Source organism: Cynoglossus semilaevis, chromosome 6 (genome assembly GCF_000523025.1).
Source record: "Cynoglossus semilaevis isolate Cse_v1.0 chromosome 6, Cse_v1.0, whole genome shotgun sequence".
NCBI lineage: Eukaryota > Metazoa > Chordata > Actinopteri > Pleuronectiformes > Cynoglossidae > Cynoglossus > Cynoglossus semilaevis.
In genome coordinates, this window is record NC_024312.1 from 8254535 (window position 1) to 8267120 (window position 12586).

Here is a 12586-nt window from a genome sequence, read left to right on the forward strand (position 1 = left end):
TGGGTCTGGAACAGTAGCCCCAACACGGATCAGGTCAGAAAGTACTCGACTGGTGTTTTATTTTCTGAAGTTTCGAAACCTGCATCAACAACTTAAGGAATCGTATGAAGAAAGTTTAGGCGAGTGGGTGAGCATTTGAGCTTCGGAGAAGAGCTTTGTGCTTTGACGCCTCCTTTTTCTCTCTCTCTCTGTAGAGCTGTAGGAGGATTTTACAGAAAGGAGTGTCAATTTTAAAATGACAAAAGGTTCTGGGTGTCTCGTTGTCGCACAGCCACGGAGCTCCTGCTGACGTTTTCACTATAGTCGTCACCATGGAGACCGATGTCTTCTCCCCCACATTCTTCCTGCATTTAAAAATTGTTGTGTTTTTTCCTATACACACACCTTTACAATGAAACTGCACCCTTTCTCATGACATCTGCTTTTTTTCTGTTTTATATAGAATAATAATATTTTTCTCCCAGGCTGTTTTTGTTCAAATGTGAAAACTCACTTTTTGTGAGCTGTGGCAATGGTACTTTTTTTTCTTCCAATGATACAGTACATTGTCATGCTTCCAGAGTGATAAATAGCAAGCATCTCACCTTGGGGCATTGTTGACTTTCACCGGAGTGCTGCTTGTTATCGAAAATGTGGTTCTGAATGCTCGGCCCCTTTCCTGTTACCCCCCGGTGGTGCTTTCTTGCAAAGAAATAAATGTACTATTGACAATTTGCAGCGTGATCCTTTCACCCTTTTGGCCTGCTGCAAGTGGAACGGAATAACAGGAGGATTGATTATAAGTGGACCACGGAGCAGCACTCAGAAGATGTGTTTAATGTAGTCTTCCTGTTGTCTGAATGCCAAGACTGGGCTCTCAGCAGACGCTTCTCTGCCCGATGAATGATTAATGAGTCAGAGTGCTTCCATAACTGGCCGCACAAACAAATTTCCACCCAGTTACATCAGCATATGTCAGTCTTCGGCCGTGGCGAGGGAAATGCAGGAACTCACATTGGCATACTGTTGGAGTTGTGTTTTTTGGTTTCCTGCCGTATACTTTTTTTCTTTATTATACTTGCATTTGTTGACTGAGAGTGAAACGTGTGGTACAATGTGATGTGTCATACTGAAGCATGACAAATGTGTGACATCACTACCATCTTGTCCTTCATGTGAGCCGGCTGAATAACATGTCCTCTGCACTGATTTATGCAGTGATCCCACTCATAGAGAATATAAATAAATCCACACAAAGTCAAAAAATCACAGGTGTGGTTCAGTGAAATGTGACATTGGTAGCCATGTCTTGATTTCACTTTCGTGATTATTTCTGATTTATTCTTCTCTTTGCACAGTTCCAGCTATAAGCTCTGTGAAGTACGTCATAAACCCCAAACTTAATCAGACTGAGCTACATTTATTTAAACGTCTTTCTTCAATGTATGTGATTCCATCTCCTTTCGTAATCTGCTCTAGTGTTTTTAATTCCTTCGTTCCCTGCACTGAGATCTTCCCATTTTTTCCTTAGCAAACAACTGCCATCTATCTATTCAGGTTTTTAGGAATAAAATTAAATGTGTTGAAACTCTACAGTCGGTTTTATTCGCTCATTTGTATTCAACTCACGGCGCTGTGCACATGTTAATGCAGACATAAAAAAAATCTCACTATAAGTGCTGGGATACATTTTACCTTTAAGACATAAAGCATCCAAGCAGCCGTGCAGCAGCGGTTCCTGGCCACACAGAACTCCACTCACCGCCTCGCTCTGTCATACAAAAAATATAAAAACAACATTTTACTGTCTGCGGCTGCACAGTCACTGAACACAGCAGCCATACGACGGAATGAAGCAACGGTAGAAAGATCTCACTGTTAAATCTAGTTTTGAATTTTTCAGCCAGTTTCTCAACACAGGCACTAGCCGTATGAATAATGACATCGGGTACTGTGTAGTAAACCTATAATATTGTATGTTCACATTTAGTTGAACCAGCATCAAACTAATAATCCGCTCATTCATTTGGCATACAACACAGTTTTGAAACTGTTTCTCTGCAGGAACCCTGCCCTGTGTTGGTCTTTTCTTTTTTGTTAAGAAGATTTACCATTTTTACAAACTGACTACAGGCATTTTCTTTGTGTAGTCGCCAGTACCAAGTACCCTCATGTTCAAAACTGTTTCTATCAGCAGTACAGCACTTTAAATAGAGCTATTTTAATTTCCAGTGAGGAGTTGTGCTCACTGGCAGTTGTGTTCAATCCAATATGCTGGGTTGTTTTCTTTTTGTTTTTTTTCACAAACAGTATTGCAATCAGTGTAATGTACCTGATTGATTAGTCTTAACTCAGCCCAAGTCTGCAATCCACATTATCAGACCGTTTTTGTTGCAAGTGATACAATATACTCCTGCGAAAAGTTTTATTAAACGACCAATCAGATCCCACCCCCGCAGCCTCCTAGAGATTAGAAATGGGAGCTTTGTCACGTTGTGTAAATCTGAAATGCCTTTCTAATTAGACTGACTTTTTTTAATTGGTTGGTTGTGCGTTTGTGTTCTGTAAGTACCAGTTTAAATCTATCTGTTATATAAGAAAAACACAAGCAAACATTTTAGCTGAGTCACAGACGCAGGCACATACTTGGTTTTCTACTCTGGGAAGATTCACATTCTCCAGAGAGTCACTTCATGACATCATATCCTTAGGCGGAGCAGCTAACAGGTAGCTGGTGCAGGTGAATATTTGCTGCGATTTCTGAAGCAGCATCTGTTTTGTTGCCATGCAATTTTAATATGGTCTGGCTTCTGCTGTCCAACCGCAGGAAGAGTGTAACGGCTGGAGTCTGAGAAACTGCTACCCCTCAAACACACACACACACACCTTGATAAATAAGAAAACACATTGAACCAGGTAGAAATACAGTCTGTAAAACTGCCTGTTTGAAGAAAATAACAGATTTACTTCTTCTTTAAAAAAATGTTGTTTATCTGTTAAAGATTTCCCGGCGGCTCCTTCTGGTCTCCGTTATCATATTGACTGAATGTATATCAACATATCATTTTGTAATCCTGGTTGGACGTTTCATCACTTTGCTTTAGTTAAACTCATAGCAACCCTGACATAAACACATCCGTCCTCCAGCCTGAGACAATGTTTCTGGGTTTCACTCATTTATTAAATCTTAAACGAGCTGAGATTGATCTGAACTCCTGTCCAATCAGCTCCTGTTTAAGATGTTGATGTGAAGTATGTACAACATAAGTTGATTCAGAACCTGAACTCAGCAAGGCTGCAGGCAGAGTGAATCTATAGAGTGGATCAATATTACTAAGGCTGCAGGCAGAGTAAATAATACAAACATGTTTCCAGGCTTGATGAATCTATAGAGTGGATCAATATTACTGTTTGCAATTGCAACTCACAACATTTTGTAATTTGCAAGTTGATTTATGATTATAAATGATGAAAATCACAAACACTTTGCAAGTGCAACTTGCAAATTACAAACTTTCGTTTTGGAATTTAAACACTAAGGTACCGATTTGTAAAACTCTCATTCTTGTGCAACTGATCCTGGATATGTGCCTGGAACTTCTGCTTGTCGTTGTTGCGAACACCTTGTCACTTTATTTGTTTTGAGTTTGTCACAAATTTCCTGCACACTTTGCAACCAACAACTTAGAAATAAATATAAGCATCCAGCAGGGGGCAGTTTTCAAAAGAATGGCACCCCAATAGGATGTAAGCAAAGTTTTCAGATTTCGGATTTTCTCCTTGGTTTTGTGAAGTGGACTGTAGTATTAAAGTTCAAGCAGTTCATACAAATACAGTAAACATGGGTTTTTATTTGAACTGTTTTTTCTCATTTTACTGTCTAATTTTTGTGTGTCCCACACACTCACACACAAGGACACACACTCCAGATTTGCTTGTTGTCAGTGTGTTCATACACTGCCTGGATGTCAATGGGCTGCTGTTTACCAAATGGCTTTGTTGTTCATCACACAGTCCTATTAAAATGGCATCTCATTACAGGCACTCAGTGGCCATTTTATTAGATTAATTGTGTTTTTTATGCCCTTTTCTCTTCATTGTTATTCCGTGTTGCATATGGATTCACCGTGACCATAACAACGGTACACATTCATATTACGAGAAGCCAATAGACAATTTGGAAGCGAGCCAGAGGGGGAGCTGTGTTGTTGTGTGACTAATGTTGAAGATGAAACATGATCTCATCATGTTGTAAATGTTTGTTTTTTTTTGTTTAGTTTAGTTTAGTTTTTACTAAATTGAAGGACCGTTTAGCAGGTGTTTGTGCGTGTTTTTTTTTAAATCAATAAACTCTGAGTTTACTTGACTTGAAACAAATTTGTAGCAGAAAAATAATCTCGGCACAAGGTGTTTGTAGTTTACCCAGCAGCCTTCAATCTCATCATGTTGACTTTACATAAATTACATTTGTCTCACACACGTAGGGCAGCCTGAGTCATAAATAATGCACAGATCCATCAACACATCTCGCAGCAGAGCAAATTGATCAAAAGAAAATCCATGTACATGCAGTACTATATATATACATATATATTCTGTATACCCAAGCAGTGTTTGTATGTGGTGGAAGTGTAAAAGCTTTAAAAAGTCCTTACTGGACTTTGACAGTCTATATTTATCTGTAGGTTCGTGATGTTAAAGGAAAATGTTTCAAATCCAAATCTTGAACAAAACTGTTTTCTAGGTTCAACCATTTTAGACCTTAACAAACCAAGTCAACTGATTCACATTAAAACAGTTACCTGGACAGTTGTATGTAGATGAAGAATTAAATTAAAAGCTAATGAAATCCATTAATTTATTTTTTCAATTATTTTGACAGAAACCAACACAATGGTTATTTTTAAGGACTTTCTCAGTGTTACACTAAACTGTATATTCAGTGAAGAAAATTCTAGCCATAGCAAATAGCATCCACACTGTATACCACTACACTGTAGTACTCCTTTTACAGTACTTGGATAATGTATTACAGTAATAAGATTTCTTTTGGTCCTGTGGAATATACTTAGGACCAGTTTGTCCCAGCAGCCTTTTGTCGGCATTAGTGTCTTACATAAAACTGAATGACATTTTGTTTTATGTGAGTATCATAAAATAAAACTTTATTTTAATACTTCCACAGCAGATGAAAGGAGGAGAAACAACATTATGTTTTATGTTTAATGCCTTAACAAAAACTTTTAGCAGATCAATGTAGTTAATGTTAAACAGTTACTTTTTGGAAAACAACTTGCTGTGATCTGCACTGTTGAACATGGATGTAAACGTTTACTGTGACATCTAATTCCACCATCAGGTATTTTTGTAAGCAGTTTTAGTGCCATATGTTTTTTGCAGTGGGAATTATTTTGTTATAAAAATTGTTTTTTCTGCACTTTTTTTAGAACAGACTTTATAAAACAATTCTCAGATGATTAGGGCCTTGAACAAAACATATTGTAATGAGCGCTGGGACTGGTTGTATTTTGAAGTCATTAATCTTACTCATTTTAATCCTTTCCTAAAATCACAAAAAAAAAAGAAAAAAAGAAATTTATTAGGTAACCTTTTAAATAAATAATCTCTCGTTCTTTGAGAAGTGCTCTTTTAAAGCCTTGGTAAAAGTCCATATTGTGCTAGTCCTTCGAGTCCTCTTTACAATAGAAGTCGTTTTTAAAATGCAGGTGATGCATTTGCCCTGGAAACCTTCTCAGACTATTTCTCCATTGTTTTAGAAAAATCAAACCCCGGTAATCAATGGTCGTGATCATGAATGGTTACGAAAACGTCTGCACAGCATCCATGATGAAAGCTCTGTGCAGCTTTTGGCCTTGAGCAGCGGTATTAGTCTCCTTCCAGAGCTCGTACAGCAGGCCTGCAGTGCATGTAAATTACATCTGGAGTGTATTTACCTTTCAGGTCAAAGACGAACATAAAAAGGCTGCGGCACTCCCACTGGTGGCAATTGTAATGAGGATACAGGCTCTTGTGAGCAGCCAGTGCATTGACCCACATTAGTGTTCTGCCAGAGGCCTTCAGAGGCAGCGGTGAGGAGACGGAGAATAATAGCTGCATGGAATATCTGAGAACAAGCATTGTATATTAAAATATGTTCACAGAGTGCCACAAGACTGTTTCTGAAAAAAGAAAAGTAAAAGGGATTAATGGAACGTATTCTCAGCCCTTGGCACAGATTCCCGAGCGATCATCAGAGCGCTGTGATGATCGCTGGACTTTAAACAACGGAATAATGGAGACAGTGCTGCGGCAGCAGTGGACTGAGTGAGGCACCAACATGGATTTTAAAAATTAGGTCATTTTATAAATAGCAGAGACCTCTTTGGAAAAAAAAAGACATTTAATTTGAAGCTGCGTTATAAAAGAAGACGACACAACAGACACAGGAAGCAGTGGTTAAAATCACAAACCGTCGATGTCATAATGCAACATATAATTCCTCCTAACAAGGTTGAGAAATTGTAATAAGAAACTTCTCATCCTTAGTAAATCATTTCTGATCCTTTAAAATATGTTTCCGGGAATTTTACAAATGAGTGAAATTTAAATTTTTTTAAGACAGATGTTAAATCTTCAAAAGATTTCAGTAAATTCAGATTGTCTAAAGGGTGAGTTAAAAATTGATACCATAGCACTGAGTAGGTGGAGCCGTACACCTCTAATACAATGATTTTGTATGACTTTGATGACTTTATTACTATATTCTTTACTTTAGAATCAAATTGCAGCAATAATCTTTTTAATTGAAATAGTGCCACCTATAGGGTCTGATTTTCACTGCTAAATATTCCCACCCACAAACTCTGTTCCATTTACAAGGCAGGTCAAAATTGTTGATGTACAAAATACTGCATTAATGAAGCTATAAAACAGTTGGGATGGATTTATACCAAGCCTTATATATGATCTTTATAATTACTCATCTAAACCTACACAAATCTACACTGACCAGCCAAACAATAAAACAGGTGAATGGTTTTAATTTCCCACTGCATCAGCAGGTGTTTGACTCTGTTCAGCACTGAGGTCACAGAGGATTAATGCAAGTTAATAAAAGGGTTATTTTTCCCCTTCACATACTGCACTTAGCAAAGTCTGATTCTTCACCCATTCAGGAAACCTTTTTTTGCTAATTAAAACACGCTCTCAATTAAGATGTTTTATTTTCACAGGGTTTAGACGGGAAAAAAACTGTACAGCTGCTTTGTGTCGTTCTGTTCAAATTGCAGACTGAATAAGGAAAGAAGAGCAGGGTCCTTTCAGCTGCTCCCATTAGAGAGAGTGTTTGACTGCGTGCAAATTTAATGTGCAATTTAAGAGCTGCGGTAACAACCTTCAACAAATTGACCCTTTATGTGTTACAAAATTGCCCACCAACTGTTGTTGTACCTGGTTAGAGGTGGATGCTGGGAAATTTCAATTGCCTACTTTGACATCTGTCGTGAAGATTTTCATCCCTGCACGACCAGGAAGCTGATTTTATTCCATTTATTAATGAAAACAAATTCAGTTGACAGGATGCATTTACTTTTTACTTTTTACTGTTCAACATCAAAAATATAACCTGTTACAGGACAGACTATTCTATCTGTCATTCAGTATTCCTCTCTAACTCTGTTATTTTAGTCATATGTCATGTAAAAGTGAGTTAGTTGTTGAATAAAAAATGAACTTGATAGGCGTAGCGTTTTATGATTTATGTGGGAAAAATAACAAAACAAAAATAATTTGGCAGTGGAGCATCGGTTCCAACAAATGCAGCTTATTTATTCATAGATGTCCCTTCATTTCCATATAAATGTGCGTGGCCTCTTAGAGGTTTGTTTGTGTTGCGGCTCCACTCAGTGAAAGCAAACAAAAATCTAATTTCTTGGCAGTGATTTCTTTGTCTCCCGGAGCCAGCATGTGGCTATTATTTCACCTCGTGAGATATTCTTTCAGTGTCTCCGTATCTGATTTCCCACACACTTGTCACAGATTGAGGTTTGTATGTATGTATTAACAACACTACTTCACAGCTGTCACTGTGTTTCCACTCCCAGGTGCCAGTGTGCATCACTTTTGTAAAGAAAGACAAAATGTTGCACTTCAGTACCAGATGCTTTTCGCCCTCTTCACTGCAGAACTTGAGCAGTGAATAACAATAAGTTGTTTATTGAGTTATTGTACCCAGCGGCAGTGGCCTGTGAAGAGATTATCATTGCCACCGTGGAGCTCATTGGTACTCACAGGGTGTTCTTCAGTTTGGTGTTATCAGAATTAAAGAGGGCGTCGGGGAAAAGTTTTCTTTTTAAGGATTAAATAACAAATCGATGAGAAAAACAATGAATGTCACCCTGGACAGAGAACAACTGCAGACAAAAACGCACTTTAGCCTCACGAAACATTTGATTAACAATCGCAATTTCTCACATTGACTATGATGAAATAGCCAATTAAAATGGCCTTCGGTCAAGGCTTGTCCACATTTTTTAACAAAACACAGAAAACAACAACAACATTCATTAGTTCATCTTCTACCACTAGAGGGGCGAGCTGGAGCCAATCCTAGCTGTCGTTTGGCTGGACAGTTCAACAGCCTATCCTGTGTGAGTTTGAAGAGTGGGAGGAGTTATCATTTAGTGCTCAAACTGGGGCTCATTTTACTGTAAGGCAGTGGTTCTTAATTATTTTCTGTCATGTCCCCCCCCTTGAGGACAGACACCCACAGCTATATCACGGAAATGCTGTAGAATCTCACAGCAAGATTAGATTTTTAACAGATGCTGTTCAAAAATCTCGCGGAAAGTGAAAAAAAAAAAAAAATTACACGGCATAATTATCACTGTTTCCCCTCATCAGACAGTTTTAGGAGTCTGTTGAAAAAGACTCCACTGAACCACTGACAGTTTGGTCTTTGGAAATGATCGTTAGTAGAATAGAATAGAATAGAATAGAATAGAATAGAATAGAATAGAATAGTCTTCTGCCAAAATCACAGCCCAAACTAGTACATTTCAAACAAACAGAAAGTCCTTCTTAGAGAACTTAAATATAATTCAATTAAAATATGATAAAGTTAAATATTTTTTTATAATTTGATTTGGAGTCTGATGATTTATCATTACATGTTTAGCTCATTTGTTATAACTGAGGAAGATGATGAGGTTAATTTTTATTATAAAAAAACTCAACTGTGTGCGTCTGTGATTTCCTGCAGTGAGTGGTGCGATCATGAGACTGACATGGAAGTCTATGGACAAGATGAGATGTTTCAGGAAACGATCCTTGTTCCCGTTCCTCAGCTTCTTAATCGTCTTTCTGTTGTTCTTCAACCTCTTCATGGATGGTGGTTATGTTCTGGTGAGTATCTCCGATACCATCGTCCCCTACACTCTACCTATCCTAACTACTGTGAATTTTACACCCACTGTTTTTGTTGTGATCATTTTAGGAGGCTGAAAAAACACAAGCAGCAGAGATGCTGATGCATTCTGCCAACTCTGAGAGATACGTTCACACGTTCAGAGACCGGTCCAATTTCTCTGGGACCATTAACGTAACTTATCGCTATCTTGCAGGGATTCCACTGCCACGAAAAAGTAGGTGTTTCTGCCAAGAATTATCAGCTTTAAACATTCAGTACTGTGCAAAGGCTTTGGGGGGGAAGGGGTCAGAGGGAGTGGGTGCATTTACAATACCTTTCTTCTGCAGCAATATAGAGGGGATGACTGTGGTTCTGTGGGTAGTGCGGTGTCTTACACAGGGAGGGTGGTGGGTTTGGTTCCAGACTTGGGAGGTAGACATCTGAGTTTATAATCTTAAACTTATTAATAATATTTACTAAATGAACACAGGACACTGGGAAACATTTATTAAGATTGGGTCTTTGGTTCTCTACTCTTTCCTCAAAAATACTTGAGAAAGAAGTCTAGTCCTATTATTTATAAGTAGATGTACGTATACACCTGCCCAAAGCTTTTGGACATGACACTGTATTTTAATCAAGTAAAAGCAATGTAAGTATTTGGATTTAGTTGTTCAATAAATAATACCGTCTTGATGTTCACAGAGTATCTTACAATTGGTCTGTCATCTGTCAAGAGGAAAAAGGGCAATTACCTTCTAGAAACCATCAAATCCATCTTTGATCAGTCCAGTTATGAAGAACTGAAAGAGATCGTGGTCGTAGTCCACCTGGCAGACTTTGACGTCATCTGGTGTGAGAACCTGGTGCAGGAAATCACCAGAAAGTTTGCGCACCACATCATAGCTGGACGCCTCCTGGTGATCCAGGCTCCGAAGGAGTACTATCCGTCTCTGGAGGGTTTAAAAAGGAACTACAACGACCCGGAGGACCGGGTCCGTTTCCGCTCTAAGCAGAATGTCGACTATGCGTTCCTTCTCAACTTCTGCACCAACCTCTCCGACTTCTACATGATGTTGGAGGACGATGTGCGCTGCTCCAGGAACTTCCTGACAGCGCTGAAGAAGGTGATCACGTCCAGAGAAGGCTCCTATTGGGTGACCCTGGAGTTTTCAAAGCTCGGCTACATTGGCAAGCTGTACAATTCCAGAGACCTGCCTCGTTTGGCCCACTTCCTTCTCATGTTCTACCAGGAAATGCCCTGCGACTGGCTCCTCATCCACTTCAGAGGGCTCCTGGCCCAGAAGGATGTGATCCGATTTAAGCCCTCACTTTTCCAACACATGGGCTACTACTCCTCCTACAAAGGTGCAGAAAACAAACTAAAAGACGACGATTTTGAGGAAGATTCTGTAGACATACCTGACAACCCTCCTGCCAGTATTTACACAAACATTAACATCTTTGAAACCTATGACACTAGCAAAGCCTACAGCAGTATTGCTGATGAGTATTTCTGGGGGAAACCACCGTGCACTGGAGATTTCTTCATGATCATCTTCAATAAACCGGCTAAAATTAGTCGAATCAAAATTGTTACCGGTTCAGATGATCGTCAGAATGACATGCTTCATCACGGGGCTCTGGAGGTGGGGCAGAGGTCTGTGGACACCAAACATGGAAGGCAGTGCACGTCCTACATCACGCTGGGGGAGTTTAAAGGTGGACACATCGAGGTAAACAATGTGGACCACAAGATTGGCTTCGACATCGAATGCGTGCGAATTGTAGTTACTGCCAATCAAAGAGAATGGCTTATCATAAGAACTATAAGTTTGTGGACCATGCAGCCCGCCAGTCAATTAAAGGAGTAACACGAGAGGTTTGTAATTTAACACGTGTCTGTACAGTTTTAATATTTTATACTGCATCTTCAAATTATATTTCACTTCTATCCTTTACTGAATTCAGTACAATCCAGATTTTCTGGCGTTGTTCTTTCATCTACTGTATGTGAAATATTCAAATGAGCAGGTGCACAGTGTGAAGCCTTTTTACATGTGTTTGTTTTCAGAAAAATCTGTATATAAAGTTGTTAATACCTGGCTGGTGGTATGTGTCCTTCTTCCAAGCTAATTTTTATAGAAATTATAAATTAATTCACCAGTCATACTTTTCTTGTAGATTCTGACTGATATTTTATAAAGACTGGTTCCAGCTTTTTGTCTTACCTCCTACACTGAAGTCTGCTGTCTGGTGCAATTAACAGATAGCAGGCTGTGTTGTTTATGAATTTTAAAAATGAAGGTAAATTTCATTCATCTTTGTGTCATCTAAAATGTAAAAAAAAAATATGTATATTCTCTGACTGAGGAATTGAGCAGCTCATTTCCAGAAAGCTAGAGTCTAGGTAAAAAAGACAGATAACCAAGTAGAATTGAATAGAACTTTATTGTCGTTGAGAAGACACCAAACACTTCATGAAATAAAATTCTACTGCAGTTATGCAAAATAATGATTAAATAGTCACACATAAAAACAGTAGATGGAAATGTAAATTATAACTGTTAAATTAATGGCATAAATAAATATGTAATAATAAAATAAATAAAAGTCTACGCTACCACTCAGTTAATTGCATTTCTTTACTATACCAATGTACTAAATAAATGAAGCAGGAATTCTTTGGCTATTTACTGAGACGGTTCACGTAGTCTTTTTTTTCAGCAGGGAAAACTATAAATGATTTGTATACTTTGCTTCCATCTGCTGGTGGATGAAGCTCTGCATAAAGAGAATCCTAACAACATGGAGATGAGATGGTTCGTTATATCCATTCTGAATATTTTTTATTAATAAGAATTTATGGAGGACATTCATTTAGAGTGGTCGATTAAAAAACATGTTGTATTTGAGAAGCATTTCCAATGGAAATATTTGTTGTAAATGAGAAATATCGCACATATGAGTATCTTTGGAAGGAGTTGTTACATTGTATATGTCACGTTGATTATGGTGGTGCGGTGTTGTATTGTGTGTTTGTATGTGGCCAACTGGGGCCCTGCTGCTTGTTGAGTCTCACAGCAGCAGGAAAGAAGGACTTGAAGTAGTTCTTCACTGCAGAGACAACGTGCCCTGAATTGGGAAGGAGACAGAGTCTGCGGGGATAGAAGCTTCACCTCCTGCTTTGTTCCTCCAGCT

The 12586-nt window shown here is 38.6% G+C and overlaps 1 protein-coding gene across 1 annotated transcript; it reads left to right on the forward strand.

Moving 5' to 3' along the window:
- The first annotated feature begins 6752 nt into the window (after positions 1 to 6752).
- Positions 6753 to 11983, forward strand: LOC103380004 (alpha-1,3-mannosyl-glycoprotein 4-beta-N-acetylglucosaminyltransferase C-like). The gene is made up of 3 exons (XM_008311766.3): positions 6753 to 9381; positions 9473 to 9620; positions 10091 to 11983. Exons 1-3 carry the CDS (start codon positions 9253 to 9255, stop codon positions 11257 to 11259), a joined length of 1446 nt encoding a protein of 481 aa, XP_008309988.1. The 5' UTR covers positions 6753 to 9252; the 3' UTR covers positions 11260 to 11983.
- Positions 11984 to 12586: the final 603 nt, after the last annotated feature.

Excerpts from the sequence above, each read along its gene's own strand:
- LOC103380004 (XM_008311766.3), top strand. The coding sequence starts at position 9,253 with ATGAGACTGACATGGAAGTCTATGGACAAGATGAGATGTTTCAGGAAA. Across the intron at positions 9,382-9,472 it reads TGGATGGTGGTTATGTTCTG|GAGGCTGAAAAAACACAAGC; the intron begins GTGAGTATCTCC and ends TGATCATTTTAG. Across the intron at positions 9,621-10,090 it reads GATTCCACTGCCACGAAAAA|AGTATCTTACAATTGGTCTG; the intron begins GTAGGTGTTTCT and ends TGATGTTCACAG.